This window comes from Megascapheus bottae, chromosome 12 (assembly GCF_031878675.1).
Source record: "Megascapheus bottae isolate mThoBot1 chromosome 12, mThoBot2.hap1, whole genome shotgun sequence".
Lineage (NCBI taxonomy): Eukaryota > Metazoa > Chordata > Mammalia > Rodentia > Geomyidae > Megascapheus > Megascapheus bottae.
The window spans coordinates 48,791,500-48,816,280 of NC_143520.1; the positions used below are offsets into that span (position 1 = coordinate 48,791,500).

A 24,781-nucleotide genomic window follows, 5' to 3' on the forward strand; every position below is an offset into this window, starting at 1 on the left:
TGGTTCTTATTTAAATCTCTCCAGCCTCTCTCTGGTACTTGAGTGTTGTAGAAAGAGTCTGAAGGATGCTATCACCCTGTTCTGGCTTCATTTATTTGCTAAATTGTCTAAACCTTTGGACTTTAAGTATCTTAAGAGCAGTGATGTATCTAAATGTTCAAGTTAAAAAAAAAACCCAACAACAATGTTGGGCTTGTGGCTTAAACAAAATTTAACAATCCAAAGTTTCTTATCTCTAATGCTAGAGCCTGAAGGGTGGCATTTTCAGGAGTGATTCAGGAATGATCACTTGGTTGCCACCTCTGCTTCCTCCTGCCCTTCCCCTCAGCCTGCCAAGTTGGCTGAGGCAGGACCCTGATTGGAAATCTCCACAGGCATTATTTCCCTTTAGAGGCTTAGAACACACATCTTTTTGTTGGTCTTCAATTACCATGATCTTCAGTTACCATTTTTTTCCCCCAGAAAATTGGCTTTTTTAAAAATTTAATAGTTCAGAATTAGTTGGCTGGCTGTATGTGTTTGAAAGGACTCTCATCTAAAACCTGGAAAAATGTGTGTCTAATTTCTTATAGTTCGCAGAAGCAAGGCCTGGGGTTGAAGCCCCCATTTGCCAGCCTCAGCTCAGTAGGAAACAGTTGGGGGTCTGACATGCTGGCAAAAGAGGTTTCCCATTTCTAAACTGAAGCATGATGAGGGGGCCTGTCCCTTATCCCTGTTTGTTCTGTTTTAGTCCCAATTCAGATATGCTTAATTATCTAGCTAATTGCTTAGCTCAGTTATTAAAGAGTGTAGAATAGCAGAAGGAGGAGAAGGAAGAGGGGAAGGTAGAGGTGAGTCTGAGGTGGGCAGATAAGTTGATAGCAGGCAGAGTAGAATATAGGCCTTGACTTAGAGCTGCCTAAAGTGCAGTTGCCTGCTCCAGAAAACATAATTAACATCACAAAAATGATGTGCAAATATAATCATAAACAGGTTTAAATCTAAATATAATCATAAGCAGGTTTAAAATCTGAATAAACTGAAAAACTGGCAGCCAATGTGTCTCTAGGTGACAGGGTTGTAGGGGCTTTTTTGAAAAAGATGTTATTTTTTGGTATGTAAGTTTATTACAGAGCATTGAAACTTCTTATTTAAGTACTTTTTCCCCCTTTGTTCATGGGGCTTGAACTCTGGCCTGGGGACTGTCCCTAAGCTTTTCAGTGTAAGCCTAGTCCTTTATCACTTTGAGCCACAGTGCTGCTTCTGGTTTTCTGGTGGTTAATTTGAGATAAGAATGCCATGGATTTTCATGCCCAGGATGACTTTGGACTGTGATCCTCAGATCTCAGCCTACAGAGTAGCTAGGATTACTGGTGTGAGCCACCAGCACCTGTTATAGGCATTCAGAATGGTTTTTGTCAGCTTTTTTTTTTTTTGTGGTAGGGCTGAACTCAGGGCCTGGGTGCTTCTGTCCCTGAGCTTTTTTGCTCAAGACTAGCTATTTTGAGCCACGGCTCCACTTGTTTTTTGATAGCTAATTGGAGTTAGAGTCTCAGACTTCCCTGCCCAGCCTGGCTTCAGACTGTTATCTTCAGATCTCTGCTTCTTAAATCTCAGCCCAGTACTGATGGCTCTCCTGGTATTTTTAATTTTTATTTTATTATTATTTTCATTACACTGAACTTGTAATTGAAAATAAAATATAGTGTGATTAAACCAACAAACTTTACTAGCGGTTTTGCTTAAGTGAGCTTTCAGCATTCATATATATATGTATATATATACACATACACACACATATATTTGATTTTTTTTTTCACTTTTTTTTGTGGGGGCGAGGGATCATGGAGCTTGAACTTGTCCTGGGTGTTGTCCCTAAGTTTTTCAGTTCAAGGCTACCATCCTACACCTAGGCCTGGGCGTTGTCCCTGAGCTCTTCAGCTCAAGGCTACCACCCTACCCTTGAGCCAAGCCCCACTTCCCATTTTCTAGAAGTTAATTGGAGATAAGAGTCTCAGGTTCTTTTGTGCTGAGCTGGCTTTAAACCTTGATCCTCAGATCTCAGCCTCCTGAGTAGCTAGGATTATTGGCGTGAGCCACCTGCCTGGCTGTTTTTTTCACTTTTATTAAAAGTTTTTACATCATATTTCAAATGTCATGTTCTATAATCAAAAGAACCTCTGTATGCAATCACTGGCATATAAATTTATGAACATAATTAAAATTAAGCTGAGTTTTTACATGTCATAGATTCATGTTGATCTGTATATCAATATATTTCCCATCATAGACTTATATGTCTATATAGATGTATTTATATCTCCAAATTTATGTCAGTGACCTGGAGTACCTGAGTATTGAGTCATTACTCTTGTATTGTTTAGATCTAATACCCACATATTAAGGAGACCATGCACCTTTTGTTCCTTTGGTCTTGGCTTATCTCATTCAACATGTTTTGCTCTTTTGTGTACATTCATCTGGGGTCTCCTGGTATTTTGATAATGACATTTCCTTTGATTAAAAAAATTTTTTTTTGTTTACATTGATTCATTGATTGGGTGATCCTTGGTATATTTGCTTTTGGTGGAATCCTGGTGGTTGAGAAAGCTAATCCTGCAAGGTGATTTTTTTTTTTTCCAATTTTCTACTGGGTTGCCCATCAGCATGTTTGCTTTAGCAGGGACTTCTGAACCACCTTCATTCTCTGCCTCCCAGAGAAGCTTTGTTCTGTGCTTGGCCTGGGGCTCGGCCTAGGATGGCTATGCATATTAATTTCTTGGCTTTAGAGGAATATGGTTGCTTGCAGTGTTTTAGGGGAAGCTTCCCTACAGCAGGACTCACATAAACATTTTTGTCATGTTTCTTTTGCCGGATTTGAGGTTTTCTAGTCCTCTTTACCTAAAGGTGTGTGCTTGCTTCTTCAAAGATGTTTGCTTACTGCTGATTCTCATTTTTAATATCCCCTGTGAGTGAGGATAGAAATTCTAGCAGAGAGAGAGAGAGAGAGAGAGAGAGAGAGAGAGAGAGAGAGAGAGAGAGAGAGAGAGAGAGAGAGATATTGAGGGAGAGAGAGAGAGAGGGAGGGACGGAGAAAGAGAGAGAGAGAAGGAGGGAGGGAGGGAGGGAAGGAGGGATCCCGTTAGCAAGAGCAGCAGGCACCCAGGATGGCTGGGATAGCAGCCCTCACTGCTCTGTGCACCCATTCTTCTCATGGGCATTTCTTCCTTTCCAAAGCAGTTCCCAGCCTTGGCTGTCAGAATCACTTCTTAATCTTCAGAAGTTCCCATGGCCAGTTGTACTCCATATCAGTCCCATTCGAGTCTTGGTTGAGACAGAAAATAGAATGTTGTTAGAGCAGCTAGGAGAAAGCCTTATTTTTTTCCATCATTTTGTGTGTGTATTTCATTTAATTTTTCTAGTGGGTGCATTTTAACTTGTCAGCAACACTAGAAGTCAGCATCCATCATGTGTCATTAGAAAAGCATCCTTATAGCCTGGCATGGTGGCTCATGCCTATAATCCTAGCTACTCAGAAGGCTGAGATGTGAGGATCAAGATTCAAAGCCAGCCTGGGCACAAAAGAACTGAGACTCTTATCTCCAATTAACCTCTAGAAAAGGGGAGGTGGGGCTTGGCTCGAGGGTAGCCTTGAGCAGAAGAGCTCAGGGATAGTGCCCAGGCCTAGTTCAAGCCCCATGACCCACAGAGGAAAAAAAAAAATCCTCTTAGACTAGGTGCTTGAGGTTTATGATGATAATCATTGCTGTTTAGGAGGCTGAGATCTGAGAATCATGGTTTGAAGCCAGCCTGGGCAGAAAGGTCTGAGGATCTTTGACCCCAATCCAGCAAAAAGCTAGAAGTAGAGGTATAACTCAAGTGGTAGAGCACCAATCTTGAGCAAACATGCCAAATGAGAACATGAGGCTCTGAGCTCAAGAGTCAGTGCAGGCACACAAAAGAAAACAAAGCATCCTCTTCAGTGCATAGAGGGAAGCAGCCAACCTTACTATACCTCTGCTGTGTTTGCCCTGTGTCCTGCGTTGCACACTCAGTCCTGGACACTATCCTGAACAAGGTGATAGGTGAGGTTGTCTTTTCATATAAGAAAAGGAGGGTAGAGAAACAGCACCCATTGCTAGGTCACACAACTCACAAATGATGGGCCCAGACTGCAGCTCAAGACACTTTTCAGCTTTACTGGGGCATGGTGGGTGAAATGAGGCTTTCCCTTACAGATTGGTGGAGACTTTTGGCACCTCAACCCATGAGGAATGTGTTGGGGATGTGTTAAGTTGATTTCCCAAGAATACCTATTCCCACCATGCCAATCTGCTATACTTATTTTACTTTGCCTCCGAGGAGGGCAAACGGGCTGCTTATTCCTTTTTTTTTTTTTTTCCAGTCCTGGGCTTAAGCTCAGGGCCTGAGCACTGTCCTTGGACTTTCTCAAGGCTAGAGCTCTACCACTTGCGCCTCAGCACCACTTCCCGATTTTTTCTATGTATGTGGTACTGAGGAATCCCGGGTCTTCGTGCATGCTAGGGAAGTACTCTACTAGGCTAAACTCCCGTCCTGCCTGTTACTTTTGAAATGTTACTTTAAAGAAACCCAGAGGAAGGGTATTTCAATTCCATGTTGGTTAGATCTCTATACTGAAACTTCTTTATAAGATGATAAGTCTTAGCCAGGTGCTAGTGGCTGTAATCACATCTGTAACCCTAGCTACTCAGGAGGCTGAGATCTGAGAATCATAGTTCAAAGCCAGCCCAGCATGAAGGTCCATGAGACTCTTATCTCCAATTAACCACCAAAAAACCCAAAACCACCAAAAAGCTGTGGCTCCAGGTGGTAGAATGTTAGCCTTGAGCTGAAGAGCTCAGAGACAGTGCCCAGGTCCAGAGTTCAAGCCCCACAACCAACCAAAAGAAAAAAAAAAGAGATAAATCTTTTAAAATAAAATCTGGACTAAATAATTATATGGTGCTCTGAATGGTACACTGTGTCCTGAAGGGACAGTTACTATAAAAATACACTTGTCAACCAGGTGTTGTGGCTGACGCCTGTAATCAATAGCTACTCAGGAGGCTGAGATCTGGGGATCATGGTTCACAGCCAGCCCGGGCACAAAAGCCCATGAGATTCTTACTCCAGTTAACCACCAGAAAACTGGAAGTGGCACTGTTGTTCTTCAGCTCAAGGCTACTGCCCAGGCCCGGAGTTCAAGTCTCACAACTGAAAAAAAAATTCATTTGTCTCTTCAGCTGACCACTACTATTCATGTATGGGCTGTGTGAGGTACTGTGAATGTGGGAATTTGTGTTAAAGAGTGTGTTAGTATGTGTGAGAGAGTGCATGTGTTAGTTACTAGTTGTGAATGAGTATACGAGTGTGTGTTACTGTAAGTGTGTGTGACACATTGTGCATTTGGGTAGAAACACTAGGACAAGGAGAGGGATTGGAGTAAAGAACTGGAGGCTTAAGTCACTGGGTTGTTACTGTACTGCACTCTAGGTGACTGAGGGAGAGAAGGGGAAGGGAGCTTGGAACAGTTTGCTCACTCTGCCATCCCCACCACCCCTCAGGGCATGTGTTGATTGAGTGACAAGGTTCCCATTTCCTTCCCCAGTGATACAGGCATGGATTGGTGCCAGTTTTCTTTTTCTTCTAGACCTGGCCAGATGTTGTAAGTGACCCCTGGAGAGTCAGAGGGCCTTTGTCTCCAGCCAGAATCTAGAAGAACCCCCAGTTGGAATATCTGGGTGAAGCTTTTGAAAGTATAGGGATGTCATCTGGTTTCAGCTGGGCTGAAAGCACACTGCCTCTAAATCTTTGGTTTTGTCATCGGCAGCTGTCTACCTGGGTCTTCTGTCTGTTTATCGCCACCTCAGACCAGCAGGATGGCTGCAAACAAGAGCAAGGGCCAGAGTTCCTTGGCCCTTCACAAGGTCATCATGGTTGGCAGTGGAGGAGTGGGCAAGTCGGCCCTGACGCTTCAGTTTATGTACGATGAGGTAAGACTGCCTAGGTGATGGGTCTCCTGTGTATGCATTGCCTCTGCTACAGCTGTGTCTGTGCCTGACCTCCTGCATGCATAGGGATTCATAGAGATGTGTGTGGCTAGTTTCCAGATAGTTGCATATATACAGGGAGCTCTAGCATATACTCTGGCAGATGTGGAAGGAGTCTCTGCTTCCATTATTTATGTTGTCATTCGAAGTGATTTGTCACAATGCTTTCTGACAGAGGCAAAGGAGGCCTTTGTATAGGTGCTATAGTTTGTCTTAAATGTTTCCCAAAAGTCGTATGTTGAAAGCTCAGTTCTCAACCTGTGGTGCTGTTGGTAAGTGGAAGGGCCTAGTGGGAGGGGTTAGGTCATTGGCTCATGTCCTAGAAGGGGATATTAGATCCTGGCCCCTTCCTATTTTTATGTTTGCTCCAGCTATCACGATGTGAGCAACTTCCCCTGCCATCTGCTCCTGCCATGATGTGCTGTTTGCAACAGGGCCTACATTTGCATTAAGATACATCCCAGCCCCTAAACATGTTCTCTCTCTCTCTTTTTTTTTAAATTGTTCTTATAAAGGTGATGTACAGTGGGTTTACATTTATGTAAGTCAGATAAAGAATACATTTCTTGGGCTGGAAAATGGCTTAGTGGTAGAGTGGTTTCCTAGCATGCATAAAGCCCTGTGTTCGATTCCGTAAATAGAAAAAGCCACAAGTGGTGCTATGGCTTATGTGATAGGACTGGCTTGAACTCAGGGCCTGAGCACTGTTCTTGGGCCTGAATGCTATCCCTACACTCTTCAACTCAAGGCTGGCACTCTATCACTTGAGCCACAGCGCCACTTCTCCTTTTTTCTTAGAAATTTTGTCTTGGTAATAGAAAACTCATACAACCTGTTTGTTTTTTCTTTCTTCCTTCAGTACTAGGGTTTGGACTCAGTGCCTCATGCTTGCTAGGCAAGTGTTCTACCTCTTGAACCATGCCCTTAGACTTTTTTTGGCTGGTTCTGGGACTTGAACTCAGGGGCTGGGCAATGCCCTTGAGCTTTTTCTCAAGGCTAGAACTTTACCACCTGAGCCACAGCACCACTTCCAGCTTTTGTGTGTGTATGTGGTACCGAGGAATCAAACCCAGGACTTTGTGTATGCTAGGCAAGTATTCTACCATTAGGCCACACTTCAGGCCCACCCTTAGACATTTTTTTTGTCAGTAATGGGGCTTGACCTCTGGTGTAAGCGCTGTCCATGAGCCCTTCTGCTCTTGGCTAGTGTTCTACCACTTGAGCCACAGTGGTTAATTGGAGATAAGAGTATCACAGACTTTCGTGCCTGTTTACTGGGCTTAAGACTTCTATACTCTAGTTTTTACAAGTTCCCTCTCCCCAGTCTCCCCTCCCCTGTAGTGTCTCACTTTTTTACCTGGGGCTGATGTCAGGATGATCCTCCTACCTATCCCTCCAGTGTAGAGAGGATTATAGGTGTATGCTACCACACCCAGCTTATTTGTTAAGGTGGACTCTCACTTTTTTCTTGGGTTTATCCTCCTTATCTCCGCCCCCAGAATAGCTAGGTGTTTACCACCACACCTGGCTCCACAAACTGGAAATTCCAAAGAACACATCAGATACTTGGCTTTGTGACTAGTCAGTTTGGGAAGAGAAGCAGAGTTGTCATTAGAAACTAATCTTTTCCCAAGCGATAGACATCAAGTTTTTCCTAACTCCACGCAGCAAGGAAAAGCTTTCACCACCCTTACCCAGATTCACAATGCTCAATGTGGAAAGTGTGAGTGATCCAGAATGACAGCATAGCCTTGATTCTGGTGTTTGCTGGAACTTGAGGCAGAGGCAGTGTTCGGAGCAGAGCCTCCACCTCAGGCCTCATTCTGTCCACAGCACCCACACACCGGCGGTTGTGAAACTTGCCAGAGAGATGCTAGAGCTGGGCAGTGCAGCTCAGTTTCCTCCCTGAGGCATCCTGTACTGAGCTTTGGAGGGGCTTCTGGCTCTGGGGAGACTGAGCTGGCGCAGATGACAGGTTGGGAACAATGGTGGAGTTCCCAGTGGCTGCAGGAATAGCCCTGCCCCCATGGCTGACTCACCAGCATTGTGAGGGGAGGTGCACTGGGCAGAACCCCATGTGAATAGGTACTATGACGCCCGGTACTGCTTTGTGGAGAAAAGGAGTAAAGCCTGGAGGTAGAAGCTGCTAGTGGGTTCCTAGATCTGAAAGGACACTTGTTTCTTAATAACTGGGCAGGATTCGCTCCAGGATCCCGCAGATACTAAAGTCCACAGACCCTTGAGTTCCTTCCATAAAGTAACAAAGGATTTGTTTATCACCTACACACTCCTTTTATATACTTCAAGCCATGTCTAGACTGAGTAGTTGTAATACTGTGTTGTTTAGGGAGTAATAGAAAAAAAAAAGTTTGTGTTATGTTCAGTTCAGGTTTTCTTCTAGACAGTTTTCATTTGTGGTTGGTTGAATCCATAGTCACAGAACTGAGAGGCAGACTGTGGTCTTAAAACTTGCACTTCTGCTAATATTGTGTAGCTAGTAAGCTAAAAACCCTTTTCCAAACTCTCACTATAAGAGAGTTTCCATCAACAATGCTAGAGGAAAGGCTAAATTGTATTGTGTTTTCTGTAGGTAATTTTTCAATCATTGGCATAAGATTATTTGCAAGTTTGAAAATAGAACAAGAAAACCTATTAGAGCCAGGTGCTGGTGGCTCACTCCTGTAATCCTAGCTACCCAGGAGGCTGAGATCTGAGGATTGTGATTCATGGTGATTCTAAAGCCAGCCCAGGCTATAATCCTAGCAACTCAGGAGGCTGAGATCTGAGGGTCACCATTTGAAGCCAGCCTGAGCAGGAAAGTCTGTGAGATCTCTTTCCAGTTAATCACAGAAAAAGCCAGAAGTGGTTCTGTGTGGTAGAGCCCTAACTTTGAGCAAAATAACTCAAGGATAGCACGTAGGCCTGGAGTTCAAGTTCCAAGATTGGCACAAATAAAGAAAATTTAAAAAAAGAGAGAGAAAAGAAAACAAGTATGTGGTGTGTGGCTTAGTTCCTTAGTTCTTTGGTTTTTTCCTCTCTTCTCCTGCCTGGACTGGCTTGGAACTGCAATCCTCAGCCTCTGCCTCCTGAATAGCTAGGATTAGAGACATGAGCTAGCAGCGTACTACTTTTCTGAATGTCTCTATTTTAGCATCAGAGCACCTCATTGGCACTGTGGAGGGGTGGTGGTGACACAGAGCATATGTGTGACAATATAGCTCACATATGGAAGCCACCACAATGGGAGCTCTTATATAACTCGTGTGCTAATAAGAAAAGTATCCAAACAAAAAATTCAGATCTGTAGACATACTGCCTATAGAATTAGTATTTGGTTTATATTTAAAACTGTCAGAAAGCCAAATAACCATTTTACTTTCTTCTGCATTAATCTGAATGACTGTTAAAATCATGTGTCTGAATGAAAATAACAAATGAAATCCCTTTGTGCCATTATGTATACTAATGATTTTTTTTGGGGGGGTCATCATGGGGCTTGAACTCTGGACCTGGTTATGTCCCTGAGCTCCTCAGCTCAAGGCCATTGCCCTACCCCTGGAGGTTAATTGGAGATAAGAGTCTCTCAGACTTTAGTGCCTGGCTGGCTTTGAACCAAGATCCTCAGGTCTCAGCCTCTTGACTAGCTAGGATTATAGGCGTGAGCCACCGTGCCCAGTTATACTATTGATTTTTTAAAAATAAATTTGGGGAGCCAGGAGTTTGGCCTAGTGGTAGAGTGCTTGCCTAGTATGCACCAAGACCTGGGTTCCATTCCTTGATACCACATGCATAGGAAAAGCCAGAAGTCATGCTATGGCTGAAGTGGTTCAGGTCTAGCCTTTAGAGAGTTCAAGGACAGTGTTCAGACCCAGAGTTCAAGCCCCAGGACTGGCCAAAAAGAAAATTATTATAAAGGTGATGTACAGAGGGGTTACCATATCATAAATCAGGTAATGAGTACTTTTCTTCCTCCTCCTCCTCCTCCTCCTCCTCCTCCTCCTCCTCCTCCTCCTCCTCCTCCTCCTCCTCCTCTTCTTCTTCTTCTTCTTCTTCTTCTTCTTCTTCTTCTTCTTCTTCGTTCTCTCTCTTTCTTTCTTTCTGGATAATGTCACCTCTTTGCTTTCCTCCTTGCTAATGATTTTTAAAAATAAAAATATACAAAAAGATTATGCATCTGATGTGTTACACAGTATACAGGAAATAACTTTGATATTATTACTAAACACAGCCACAGAGAGGGGAAGTTTCATATTTCCTAGACTATTTTTGTCCTTAGAGTTTTTTTTAAGTAGAATGAATTTTATCAAAATACTCTGTTCCAAAGTCTCATGAATTATTTAAGTTCTTTTTCTGTGTATCTTCATTACCAAATAAACACTTGGGTTTCCTCCAGTTTTTCTGTTTAACAGTTTTAAGTTGGTTTTTGTTCTTTTGGCCTATTTCCTTCATCAAATATACATATGTGTGTTATACATATATCAAGTTTATCCCACCCGCCTCCCCCATTTAAGAATGGGACTCAGACTGATCATTGGCAGGCACACTACCTCTAATCCCTCAAGTTAGCTAGTTAATTTATTTTTTTTTGCTCATCTTGGGGCTTGGACTCAGTCCTGGATGCTGTTCTTGAGCTTCTTTTGCTCAAGGGTAGTCCTCTACCATTTGAGCTACTGCTCCATTTCCAGCCTTTTTTTTTTCTTGGTAGTTTATTAGAGATAAGACTTTCATGTGGACTTTCCTGCTCAGAAAATCTTGATCTTCAGATCTCAGCCTCCTGAGTAACTAGGGATCAGGTATGAGCCACCAGTGCCCAGAAAAGTTTATTCTTTACAGTCTATACTTTCCTTATTTATATATTCTAGAGTTCCTATATATCTCTATATAACTACTGCCCTTTATGGTATGGCTTGTATGTGTGCATGGGATACCAGGGCTTGAACTCAGAGCTTGAAGTTCACCACTGATTAGGCTGGTGCTCTGTATGTGACTCATTCCTGTAGCCCAGCTTTCTGCTGATTATTTTAGCAAAAGGATCTCAGGACTTCAGACTGTAGTCCTCTGATGTCAAGCTGCTAAGTAGATAGAATTACAGGGGTGAGCCACTAGTGTCCAGCCTGTATGCAGCTATACAATATTCCATTATATGGATTTACTACATGGAGTGTTATGACATCTTTTTTTACTAAAGAATTATTAACATTGATTTTTACATCATATTTCAAATGTCAAGTTTAGCAAACAAGTAGGAAGTCTTTTTTTATTATTATTATACTTGGTGCCTCCGTGAGTTACTTTTTAAGTTCTTAAACTGATTATCTAGAGGTATTATCTTGGAAGCAGGAGATCTTAGGGCAGAGAGTAAAGTCCTTGGTTTTACCAGATGTTGACAATGTCCTTCTCATAGAGATGCCTCTACTAGCAATGTATAGGAGTGTCTATCTCTAGAAGTTTGTCACATACTTACAATTTGCCACTGGTAGGTGCAAAGTGGTCTTTTTCTTTTCTGCCAGTCCTGGGGCTTGATCCCAGGGCCTATGCACTGTCTCTACCACTTCCCATCCCTTCTTTTCTTTAAACTAGCGAGGTTGTACATTTCTAAATGTGTAGCCTCTGTGTGTTTATTTTTTGTGAATTTTTTCTGCTTATGTACCATCACCCTATTGTACTGATCCCTCCCCTCTCTTTTTTTCTAGGACCACCTTACATATAATTGATCAGCTTTCTCTTGCCTTTGTGGGTTTTTCCCCCCTTATTTCCTTTTTTATGTAGTCTAACTTACCATTTTTTCCCCTTGCTTCTGGATTTTGAGTCATAGTTTATAAAACCTCCTTGTTCTCTACTTTAGGATAATGAAAAGATGCCACTCGTTTTCCTTTAGTACTGGAATGGTTTTGTTTGTAATGTGAATCTTTGACCCATGTGGAGTTTATCCTGATGCAGTTGTTTAAATTCTGGGTTCCTCTTGCCAAATGGATTTTCAAGTAAATTTTATATTTCTGCTAATGATGAGTAAGATGGTCATTGTCACCCTTCCCTGTGCTGCACTGAGTGTTCTGCTCTGTGCTTGGGGTTTTTCCTCTGTAAAATGGGGATATCCTCTTTCATGACAGTAAAAATAATTGGTAGGGGCCGGGAGTGTGTCTTAGTGGTAGATTGTTTGCCTAGCATGCATGAAGCCCTGAGTTCGATTCCTTAGTACCACATCTGCCCAAGTGGTAGAGTGCTAGCCTTGAGCTAAAGAAACTCAGGGACAGTGCACAGGCCCTATGTTGTTCAAGCCTCAGGACTGGCAAAAAAGTGGCAGGATGCAGAGTTACAAAGAAGCTAAATGTTATATCAAGTGCTGTTCTCTATCCTGACTTAGAAATTTTGTGTTATTGGCACTCACTGAGTACATAGTTGTTTGTAAACAGTACCTAAATACTGAAACTTTTCCCCTTAAAATTCTATTGTTCATTTGGTGTTGGTTCATGCCTATAATGCTAGCTTCTCAGGAGGCTCAGATCTGAGGACTCTAATTTAAAGCTAGCCTGTCTAGGAAATTGTGAGATGCTTATCTCCAATAAATTCCCCAACACTGGAAATGGAGCTGTGTGGCTCAAGTGGTAGAACATTAACCTTGAGCAAAAAAAAGTCTTAAGACAACACCCAGGCCTTGGGTTTAAGCCTAGGATGGCATGTGTGGGCGTGTGTGTGCGCGCGCACGCACGCACGCGCGTGCGCACACACACACACACACACACTCACACAAACATACAAATTCTGTTGCTCACTGACACTGCTTGTTTTCCTAGTTTGTAGAGGACTATGAGCCTACGAAAGCTGACAGCTACAGAAAGAAAGTGGTTCTGGATGGAGAAGAGGTCCAGATAGACATCCTAGACACTGCTGGCCAAGAGGACTATGCTGCCATCCGTGACAACTACTTCCGGAGTGGGGAGGGCTTCCTGCTCGTGTTCTCCATCACTGAGCATGAGTCCTTCACAGCCACAGCTGAGTTCAGGTGTGTTTGACATGAAGTGGCCAGGTCCTTTCCTTGATTTTTCATCTTATGCCTTGGGCTTAAAAGCATTGGGGCTGAGCAGTGTGGTAGAGGGATGAGCTTGCTGTTAGGAAGAACCTTGACACATTATGACCCACCACATTTATAATCTTTAGTCTTCCCTGTTTTTAAATTTCTGGTGGCACAGTCCTGTATTCCCAGCATTCAGGAGGCTGAGGCAGGAGGAACATGGGTTTGATTGAGATCAGTGGAGGTTACAGAATATGGTCCTGTCTCAAAGAAACAAAGAGTAACTATCTCTAAACTATTCCTTCTTTCACTAAAAAATAATTTTGGCAGTGCTGGGGGGCTCATGCCTGTAATACTAGCTACTCAGGAGGCTGGGATCTGAGGATTGCAGTGCCAACCTGGGCAGAAGAGTCCCTGTGAGACTAACAATTCAAAAACCCAAAATAACACCGTGGTGCAAGTGGTAGAGTGCTAGTCTTGAGCACAAAAGAGCCTCAGCGACAGTTCCTAGGCCCTGAGTTCAAGCCCCAACACTGACAAAAAATTTTTTGGAAGGGAGTCTATTTAGAGATTATAAGACATGGGCAGTGAGGCTGAATGTCTCTTTGCTGTGACTGCAGTAGAGGGACATCCAGTGGCTTTATAGAATCTCACAGATTCTGCTGGAGTGAGTACCTTTGTCCTTTACCAGCTTTGTGGCCAGAGTAGATTACTGAACATAGGACTTCTAGTTCTTAATTTTTCAGCTCAAGGCTGCCGCCCTACCCTTGAGCCAAGCCCTACTTCCATTTTCTAGAGGTTAATTGGAGATAAGAGTCTCGGGTTCTTTTGTGTCCTGGCTGGCTTTGAATCTTGACCCTCAGATCTCAGCCTTCTGAGTAGCTAGGATTACAGGTGGAGCCACCATGCCTGGTTTCTTGTTCTTTCTTTAGATCCAGTGGTTAGGTAAGAAGTGAAATGCAACAACAGTGCATTAGGAAGCATTTCATTGTGCCCCAGCCCCCTCACAGGATGGGCTTGAGACACCTCATGGATTCAGTTACATTGTCACAGCTGAAGATAATTTAAACACACACACACACACACACACACACACACACACACACACACACACACACACTTTTTATTAGTTGGGCGCTGGTGGCTCACACCTGTAATCTTAGCTACTTAGGCATCTGAGATCTGGTGATCATGATTCAAAGCCATCCCAGGAAGGAAAGACTGTAAGATTGATTGATTGATTGATTTTTTTGTCTCCAATTAACCACCAGATAACGCGAGTGGAGCTGTGGCTCCACTCTGTTAGTGATAGAGTGCTTGCCTTGAGCAAAAATTCAGGGACAATACCCAGGCCCTGAGTTCAAGACCCACAACCACCCCCCCTTCCCCAAATATCTTGATCAGTGTCACCCCTTTCAACATTCTTACTCATCCTTCCCAACCCATTTCTTCCTTCATTTTTTTGGTCAATTGTAGAGCTTGAACTCTTGGATTGGGTGCTGTCCCTGAGCTCTTCAACTCAATGCTACCGTCCTACTCCTTGAGCCACAGTGCCACTTTCACTTTTCTAGTGGTTAACTAGAGATAAGAGTCTGATGGTCTTTAGTGCCAGGGCTGGCTTTGAGCTATGATTCTCAGACCTCATCCTCTAGAGTAGCTAGGTTTACAGGCGTGAGCTACTGCGCCCGGCTTTCCCTTACTTAATTCTGTAGGGTATACATTGAATTCTTTTTTTATTTTTTGTGGGTTATGGGGATTGAACTCAGCCCGGGTGCTGTCCCTGAGCTCTTCAGCTCAAGGCTTCCACCCTACCCCTGGGCCTGGGCGTTGTCCCTGAGCTCTTCAGCTCAAAGCTACTTTTGAGCCAAGCCCCACTTCCTGTTTTCTAGAGGTTAATTGGAGATGAGTCTCATGTCTTTTTTTTTTTTGTGCCTAGGCTGGCTTTGAACCCTGATCCTCTGATCTCAGCCTCCTGACTAGGTAGGATTACAGGTGTGATCCACTGTGCCTGGCTAATATTAGAGTAGCTTATTTATTTATTTTTGTTGGTCATGGGACTTGAACTCTGGGCCTGGGTGCTGTTCCTGAGTTCTTCAGCACAAGGGTACGCCCTATCCCCGGAGCCATAGCATCACTTACATTGAATTCTTGACTGCATTCTTCCTTCTTTCTCTTCTTTCTTCTGCTCCTCTTCCTATGACATCACTACACCTTGTACTTTTTTCTTTTCTTTTTTTTTTTTTTCTTTTTTGCCAGTCCTGGGCTTAAGCTCAGGGCCTGAGGACTGCCCTTGGATTTTTCTCAAGGCTGGAACTCTGCCACTTGAGCCTCAGCACCACTTCTGGCTTTTTCTAAGTATGTGGTGCCAAGGAATCGAACCCGGGTCTTCGTGCATGCTAGGCAAGCACTCTACCATTAGGTCAAACTTCTGGCCCCCACCTTGTACTTTTTTTTTTTTTTTGCCAGTCGTGGGGCTTGAACTCAGGGCCTGGGCTCTGTCTCTAACCTCTCTGTGCTCAAGGCTAGCATGCTACCACTTGAGCCCCAGCCCCACTTGTGCTGTTTTCTGTTTATGTGATACTAATGGATCAAACCCAGGGCTTCATGCATGCTAGGCAAATGCCCTGCCACCAAACCACATTCTCAGCCCCTCACCCTGTTTATTTTGTTATAAAGAAATAACCTTTTGTGCATAACTTTCCTTCTACAATGTTCTCTACTATATATGCTTCCCGTTTCTCATTTATAAGTGTAATTTTTCAACCACTGTCATTATAAACAGCAGATGCTAGTTAGCTTTCCATTACAGAACAAAGTACCTGAGGTAATCAACTGAAAGGAATGTAGGATTTTTTTTTTTTTTTTTTTGCCCATGACTTAAAAAGTTGCAGACTGAGGTCACTAGTTATCACGTATTAGGCCTGTAGTAAGGCAGCATGTCATGGCAGTGTGTCCTGTGGAGGAATCTGTTCACCTCATGGCTTCTGGGAAGCAAAGAGTGAGGGGGGATGAAGCCATAGTCTCAGTATCCTTTCAGGAGTGCCCCTCACCCCTGCAGTGATCTATATGTCTCCTACTAGGCCACTAGGCCACACCTCCTAAAGGTTCCACCCCTATACTACCTCCCTGTAGTGTCACAGCTGGGGACCAACCTTCTATTCATGAAGGGGACATTTCAATCCAAATCAAATTAATCCACAGACAATGTGTATGTGAGAGTGTGTGTGTGTGCGCGTGCGCGTGTGTGTGCGCGTGCGCGCGTGCGTGTATGTGTGTGTGTGTGTGTGCGCGCGCACGCGCGTGCGCGCGCGTGTGTTTCTAGGCCTCGCAGGAACTTAGGGGCCTGAGCACTGTCTTTGGGTTTTCTCTAGGTTAGTGCTTTACCACTTAAGCCACAGCACCACTTTCCGACTTTTTCTACGTATGTGGTACCAAGGAATCAAATGCATGCTAGGCAAGCACTCTACCAATAGGCCAAACTTCTGGCCCCTTGACGTTTTGTTTTAAGAACTAAAAGTAGAGAAAAAAGGCAAAATGGAAAATAATTTGTTCCATTCTTTAGCAGGTTGGGTACTATCATTTTATCTTTTTCCACTCAAAGCTGGTGTTCTGTTTCTTGAGCCACAACTCTACTTATATCTTTTTGCTGGTTAAATGGAAATAGTAGACTCATGTACTTTTCTGCCCCAGCTGGGTTTGCTCTGCAATCCTCAGATCTCAGCCTCCTGTAAGTCGGCTGTGAGCCACCTGTACCAGGCTCTAGCTACTTCTTTTACCTTACTATTATCCCAGAATTCGAAGGTATCTTTCCTTCTCCCATGTTGGAATTTGCATGCGTAGAGAGCAACCAGGTGGACCAGAGTTGGTGAACTCACCTTTCTTGGCTAATGACTTGTCTTGAGAGACGCCTTAGGAGAGATGGCCTGGTCTCAGGAAAGCCTTTTATTTTTATTTATTTATTTATTTATTTATTTATTTATTTATTTATTTTTTAAGAACAACAATCATTCATTATATGGCTTATGTTTACATCATTTTTTTTTTTTTTTTTTTGCCAGTCCTGGGCTTGAGCTCAGGGCCTGAGCACTGTCCTTGGACTTTCTCAAGGCTACCACTTGAGCCTCAGCACCACTTCCGGCTTTTTTCTATGTATGTGGTACCGAGGAATCGAACCCGGGTCTTCATGCATGCTAGGCAAGCACTTTAACCACTAGGCCAAATTCCCGGCCTCTTTACATCATATTTTAAATGACAAGTTTAACAAACAATTGTTCAAAGAGGGAATTTCTAATTACAATATCTGGGACTTAGTATTTAGAACTTAATCAAAATTAAAAGCCTTTTATTTTTGATGGGTAGCCAGGACTGGGTTCCCACTCTGGCCTTCTCAGTGGCTGCATTCTTGTTGTAACCCTGTAGAGAGCAGATCCTCCGGGTCAAGGCTGAAGAAGATAAGATCCCACTGCTGGTAGTGGGAAACAAGTCTGACTTGGAGGAGCGGAGGCAGGTTCCCATCGAGGAGGCCAGGGGCAAGGCTGAAGAGTGGGGCGTGCAGTATGTGGAGACGTCAGCTAAAACACGCGCCAACGTGGACAAGGTAGGCTGCTGTCCACTCTGCAGTGCTTCCTAGAGTCGGCTGTGGGCACAGCACAACCTAGATTTCTCGGTTGTTTGGGTTTGGGGATCTGTTTGTGAGAACTATAGGTAAGGACTCCAGTGGGTTGGAGATTTGTGAGGACCCTTAGAAGAACCTTAGAAGGGGGTGGGGTGGGGGAATGTCTGTCAGCTTCCCTCCTTTTCCCTCCCTCCCTCTCTCCCTCTCTCCCTCCCTCCCTCCTTCCCTCTCTTTCCCCCTCATTCTTTCCTCCTTCCCTCCTTCCTCACACCAACAACACATTTAGTTTTGTTCCTGTTGTTTGTTTTCTTTTTTCTCTCCCCATTTCCTGGAGCTCATTTTGGTAAATACTGTTTTATATGATCAGAGAGGGCTTGTTCTGTCTCTTCACTGACCACCGGCAGCAAAGTGTTCTGCCTTTAGGTTTAGTCTCTAAACAGGATGTGTTTTCAGGAACAGCTCTATGGGATCTCTTTTGCCGCTTTTATTCCTCAGCACACTTTTGCACAGATTTCCTTTTTGTGCTGGTTCCTTTTTTTTTTTCTCAAGGCTGGCACTCTACCACTTGAATCACAGCTCCACTTCCAGCTGGGTTTGGGGTGTGTGTGTGTGTGTGTGTAATTGGAGATATAAACATCTCACTGACTTTTCTCTTCAGACTGGCTTTGAACTGCAATCCTTAGATCTCAGTCTCCTGATTACTAGGATTCTAGGTGTGAACCATAGGTGTTGAGCTCCGAAGCTAATGTAAGAGTGACCTTACCAGGTCTAAGATTGACAATTTGAAAATCTACCTAATGGAGATTGCTATTGTCAGGCTCTCTGTGACCTATCCAATCTGGCCTTACATTTGTGATTCTCTTGCTTCAGTCCTTGGAATATTGGGATCACAGGCCTGTACCACCCCACCCAGCTTTGATTTTTCTTTTAAGTCAAAGTTCTAGATGGTCTCCTCTGGCTCAAATAAGCTAAAGTAGTCAAGTTCCTTCTGCCTTCACCTGGGTCAGTTGTTACTTCCTGGGCTTGTGAAACCTGTGCATAGCTGTAGCTGGCAGAGGCCTGGATCTGTGCTGTGTTGTCATTAGCAGCATCCAAATCCGCCCTCCCACCCCCCAGCCCTCTTCCTTCTCTCCCCCTCATCCCAGCTGATGTCAGCTGTGGGATGTGCTGACCCTTGGGCATCCGTGTGGGCTGCTGTGTGAACTTTGTGACCAGGAGCTGTTTTTTCTTTGTATCTGTTATTTTGTTCTTAGGCTGCTGCCTGTGTGAGTCAGAATCTCCTCCTTTGCCTGCTTTGTTGAACTGGAGGAAACAGGAAATCCAAACATGAGCTTCATGTTTTAAATCTCAGGAAGATTGTCTTAGCACTAGCCTGTTCTGATGTGTGCTTTTTAAGGGACAAGAATCAACATTGGGGTCAGGTCTCTTTTCTCAGTGTATGTGTGGGGACTGATCCCTAGTCACACACATACCCACACACACACTGCACCAGCCTGACCTGCCAAACAGGAACCTTACAGAAAGTAAGGCTGGCAGCATTGTGTTCACTTGTAAACAATTTAGCCAAGGAAGACTTTTGATTATATCAGCGGGTGAACAGCTCAGTCATCATTTTTAGTTGGATCTAGTCCATGCCCCTTCTTCTGCCTTTTGCTGTCAGGACCAAAAAAAAAAAAAAAGGTTGTAACAAGGAGTTGTTCACTGAGGCTTGTGTGGCCCTGCACTTTCCTGAGCATCTGGGGACAAGGCTTTGGAGGTCAACTGAGCCAGCGTGGGGCTCCTTGTCCTGAGCCAAAAGAAAGTAAAAGAAAAGATAGATACTGGTGGTTTGTGCAACTGTCCAGAGATAAAATCCTCATCCCTTGCCACTTTTTTTAGTGTCTGGGAAATCTTGAATACATGTAGAAGAGGTTTTCTTTTCTTTTTTTGACCAGTCCTGTAGCCTGAACTTAAGGCTTGTGCACTGTTCTTGAGCTTTCTCAAGGCTAGCACTCTACCACTTGAGCCATGGTACCACTTCCACTTTTTTCTGTATTTATGTTACTGAGAAATGGAACCCAGGGAAGTGTGCGTGCTAGGCAAGTACTCTACCACTAGGCCACATTCCTGGCCCCAAGGGATCATGTTTTGTCTGCCCAGGCTTAAGCAGTCCTCTGACACAGTGTCTGGTAGCAGAGGACAAAACCCAAATGATGTCCATCTGTGTGCACCCCTCCCCCTCACACGTATACACGAACACATAATACTTCAGGACAAGTTCATCAGTTCCTGATGAAGTTTCTCACAGCACTGCAAGGACCCAAGAAACGGGCATGTGGGAGCCACTATGATAAGATGTTTTGTTCCCTCAGTTCTTCAACTCACAGTACAGGCCCCTCTTGCCCTCCTCCCATCTGCTTTCTCAGGTCCACCATCATGGCAGCATACACTGGTTGGGAGAGCTGCCAGAATAACATTCTATTAGGTGTAGGGATCCTACAAGGATTCAGTGGGAGGACTTAGCCCCTCTCTCCTTTTTCCTGCTGGTTAGAAATGCTACAAGTGTTTGGCCTGCTGTTATTCAGTATTTGTTAGTTTCACCAACGGTTGTAGGATCTATCTGCAGAAGCATATCTTACCCATATGCTTATTACTAGAAAAAAGTCTTTCCATTTTGAGAGTCGAGTAGATTGTTAATAGCAGAAACATTAGGTGATTTTGTCGTTGGCTAGACCACTGTAAGGTAAAATTGGGATGCTCACACTGTAGAGTTCCAATATAGTTTTAAGACTTGATTATTCCTATTTTCTCTAGATTCTTTTTTTTTTTTTTTTGAGGGGTTGGGGAGTGTCGGTTGTGGGACTTGAATTCTGGGCCTGGACCTTGTCCCTGAGCACTTCAGCTCAAGGCTACCGATCTACCCCTTGAGCCATAGTGCCACTTCCTGTTTTCTGGTGATTAATTGGAAATAAGAATCTCCTGGACTTTTTAGTGCCTGAGCTGGCTTTGAACTGCAGTCCTCAAATCTCAGCCTCCTGAGTAGCTAGGATTACAAGCATGAGCCACCACACCCAGCTCTCTAGATTCTTTCAATGCACATGGTTTACAAAAAAAAAATAAGCATAGGCTTTACGCCCAAAAAATAGAACTCAGTATCCTGCTACACTGAGTTGATTGCTTTTATCATTAAATGACTTTTTCCTTCTATTCTTTTTGCCTTTCTCTCCTCTTCCAGGTGTTTTTTGACCTAATGAGAGAAATCAGAGCAAAGAAGATGTCGGAAAACAAAGACAAGAATGGCAAGAAGAGCAGCAAGAACAAGAAAAGTTTTAAAGAAAGGTGTTGCTTGCTGTGAGGGCAGGCCCAGGGTGGCAGATGGAGCCCGTGGTTGCTTAAGGACACAGGGCTGGGCTGGCAAGCAGAAGATACTAGCTGGCTTCTGCCTGTGTTTTCTGCTTTCCCAAACCTCACTCACCTGTACTTCTTTAAACGGGGACAAATATTTGTGAATGGTGACTGGCAGAAGAAATAAGCCAGCTTACTTGGGAGCTTTGGAATCTTACCTCTGCCCTCCCTTTTTTGTTCCTTTCCACAGCTTACCTGGGTATACAGTGCACTAGGGAAAAAGGTATTGTCTGAATACCTCCCCCCCCCCTAGGATTTTTTGTTTTTGCTTGGCTGGTGCTCTGCTACTTGAGCCATGCCTCTAAGCTAGCTATTGCTGGTTATTTTAGAGGTAGAGTCTCGAGGACTTTATTTTTTGCTTGTCCTAGCTTCAAACTGTGATCCTTCAGATCTCAGCCTGTTGATTAGCTAGGCATGTGCCCCCATGCCTAGCTTGTCCTACTAGTTTTTTTTTTTAAATAATGTTACCCTTCATTTTTTTTTTTTTTTGCAATAAAAGTGTCTTTTTTTTTAAATTAGATTTTGGAAGTGAATCTGAAGTAAGATCCTCTTCTTACTTTGTTAGTTTAGCAATAGCACTCAGAGAAATCCATTAAACCCTAATGATGCTGAAGAGCCCTGGGACCTTTGATAAGCTTCTTGCACTGCCCTGTGAACCTGAAGTGTAGCTGGACCAGTGAACCTGGATTGGGACTGTATGGACCAATACCATGCGCATAAGTCTTCTTCACATATGAAAAATGAAAATGGTTTCCTTCGTATCTAAATATTGGCCATTTACAATCTGCATTGGCTTTTTTCTCCTCAGCATCTTGATTGTTGAATAGGATGCTCAACGACGGAGGACCATGCTGTTTTTCTTTCTCTCTCCACCCCTCTTTTTTTTTCCTTGTCGGTCATGGGGCTTGAACTCAGGGCCTGAGTGCTGTTTCTGAGCTTTTTTGCTCAAGCTTAGCCTCTACCACTTTGAGCCAAAGCTCCACTTCTAGTTTTTTTAGGTGGTTAATTGGACATAAGAGTCTCACAGCCTTCCTGTCCGTGCTGGGTTCAAACTCTGATCCTCAGATCTCTGCCTCCTGAGTAGCTAGGACTACAGGTGTGAGCCACCAAGGTGATCCAAACTGTTTTCTAATTGGTGTCTGTCAGGCCTGTGGTAGAGCCCTCCTCCTCTGGTCATTAAGCCATCTTCCCGAGCAGCCTCATTGTGCAGAGGTTGAGCCGGCCTCCTCTTTTTCTTCTCTCAGTGTCACACAAATTATGAGAAGTGTGATGAATTGTAACTGTATCCTAAAATCATGAAGCGAGAGCCTGTGCCAGACTTCTGCTACCTCTCACAGGCATGCTCGATAATCGTATGGTGAGACGTGGGGAATCGTCAGCCATTGTCCCCTTACCTCTGAAACATGGCTACTCCTAATGTCTGAGAGTCATGGAGTTGGCTTAGAAAAAGAAATACATTCACCAGAGTATTAATTCTCTCAGTTCAGCAGTTAGAAACTCTTGGGAAAGGGGGACTGTGATAAAAAAAAAAATAACCTCTATTTTAACACGTTTCCCCCCAGTTTTTGGAAGTGAACATCTCATGTGTAGGTGCCAAAAATGAAAGGGGGTGGGCCAAGCTGGAGCCTTTTGGATTTATGGTTGTTACATAGATTGTAGGAATTACCGCCTGACTCCTGGCTACCAATCTTGTATCACTTCCCAAAGAATCATGGCCTTTTTTAAAAAAAAATAAAAAATAAAAACCCCCAATAACCAAATGTACTTTCAAGATTTCAGCTTTTTTATTCTCGTTATACACATAAAATATAAGCAGCAGTTGTTCATTATTTTCTCAGGTGTTCTGCAGGACCAGATAACATTTCATTTTAGGGAGTCCTCTGAATTAGGAAATAGATTTAACAGCAATTTTAATTTCTTTTTTCCATTGGGAGAGATCCCTGTTTTCTCTCCCTCCCCTTCTCTCCACATTACTAAGGCTTAAACTCAGGGACTCTCGCTGTCCCTTGGCTTTTTTTGCTAAAGACTGCCACTCTACTGCTTAAGCCACACTTCCTCCACATCTGGAGGGGTTTTTGGTTGTTGTTGTTTTTTTTTGGTCAGTCGTGGGACTTGAACTCTGGGCCTGGGTGCTGTCCCTGAGCTCTTGAGCTTAAGACTATGCCCTACCCCTTGAGCCATAGTACCACTTCTGGTTTTCTGGTGGTTAATTTGAGATGGGAGTCTCATGGACTTTCGTGCCCAGGTGTGAGCCCAGCCACAACTGGAATTTTGTTGGTTAATTGGAGATATGTCTCAGATTCTGCTTGGGTTGGCTTCAAACCATGATCTTCAGATCTCAGCCTCCTGAGTAGCTAGAATTATAGGTGTGAGCCATCAGCGCCCAGCTTGCGTTGTGTATTTCTTTTTTTTTCCATATATATATATATATATATATTATTTTTTTTTTTGCCAGTCCTGGGCTTGAGCTCAGGGCCTGAGCACTGTCCTTGGACTTTCTCAAGGCTAGAGCTCTACCACTTGAGCCTCAGCACCACTTCCAGCTTTTTTATATGTATGTGGTACCAAGGAATCGAACCCGGGTCTTTGTGCATGCTAGGCAAGCACTTTAACCACTAGGCCAAACTCCTGGCCCTCCATATATTTTTTTTATTGTAATTAATAGAAGGGTTACATGATATTTACCAGATAGATGGTACATTAATTCCCATACATTGATACCCTTTCACATGTCTTGGTCCCCATTTCCCTTCCCCCCACCCCCACCCCTCATCTTGTTTTCTCCTGTTCCCTATCCAATTTCAAATAACCAAATACAAATATATCCGATATATCAGATAACAAAGTGAGATACTGTAACAATATGAGATAACCAAGGGACAGCAAAAGTGATGAGAGATAACATAGTACCTTAAGAACAACAGCGTTGTATATTTCTAATCTTGCCTTTTACCTCTTATAACATTTCTCATCTCCAGACTCCTCTCTCTGTTTTCTTCACCAGTGCCCAATCCAACCCTTGCCTTCAAAGAGTTGAGCAGCTATAGAAACATGAACTCAGACTCTCCTGCTTCATTGAAGCTCCTCTGAAAACGCTGCTCATGGACATACAGCAGCAATCATGTTTATACACGCACCTTTAATCTTCCAAAGATTCCCAAAAGAAAAATGTCAGTATCCTCATGTCAGAGAAAGGATTGAGAAAATGGTGCTTAGACAGATTTTGGTATTAATTAAAGGTCACAAGGCATTGCTGTTTAGACTTGAAGTTCTCTTGAAATCAGTATTCCAAGCCAGCCACTTGTAGCTAGCTATAAGTCTAGCTAAAAGGCTAAAAATCTGGAGGTTTTCGTTCAGAACTAGAGCAGAAGCTGGGTGCCAGTGACTCATGCCTGTAATCCTAGTTACTCAGGAGGCTGTGATCTGAGAACGGTGGTTCAAAGGCAACCCAGACATGAAAGTCTGTAACTTCATCTCCAGTTAACCACCAGAAAACGGGACATGGTTCTGTGGCTCAAAGTGTTAGAGCCTTGAGCTGAAGAGCTCAGGGACAGTGCCCAGGCCCAGAGTTCAAGCCCAATGACCAACTGGAAAAAAAAAAAAAAAGAAAAAAGAAAAAAAAAACAATTAGGGCAGAAAACTAGACAAGACTCCATTCTCCAAAATAATCATCAGAATGCTGAGCTCAAGGCATAACTCAAGTAGAACACTAGCAAGCAA

The 24,781-nt window shown here is 43.6% G+C and overlaps 1 protein-coding gene across 1 annotated transcript in view; it reads left to right on the top strand.

The window, feature by feature from the left end:
• Ralb (RAS like proto-oncogene B) overlaps positions 1–22,825 on the top strand; it is a 38,400-nt gene extending 15,575 nt beyond the window's left edge. The window contains exons 2-5 of the mRNA XM_090342967.1: positions 5,831–5,993; positions 12,845–13,053; positions 17,482–17,659; positions 20,892–22,825. Of these exons, the coding sequence (XP_090199093.1) occupies positions 5,880–5,993; positions 12,845–13,053; positions 17,482–17,659; positions 20,892–21,011 (621 nt within the window). The 5' untranslated portion in view covers positions 5,831–5,879 and the 3' untranslated portion in view covers positions 21,012–22,825. The remainder of the gene's footprint in view (positions 1–5,830; positions 5,994–12,844; positions 13,054–17,481; positions 17,660–20,891) is intronic.
• Positions 22,826–24,781: the final 1,956 nt, after the last annotated feature.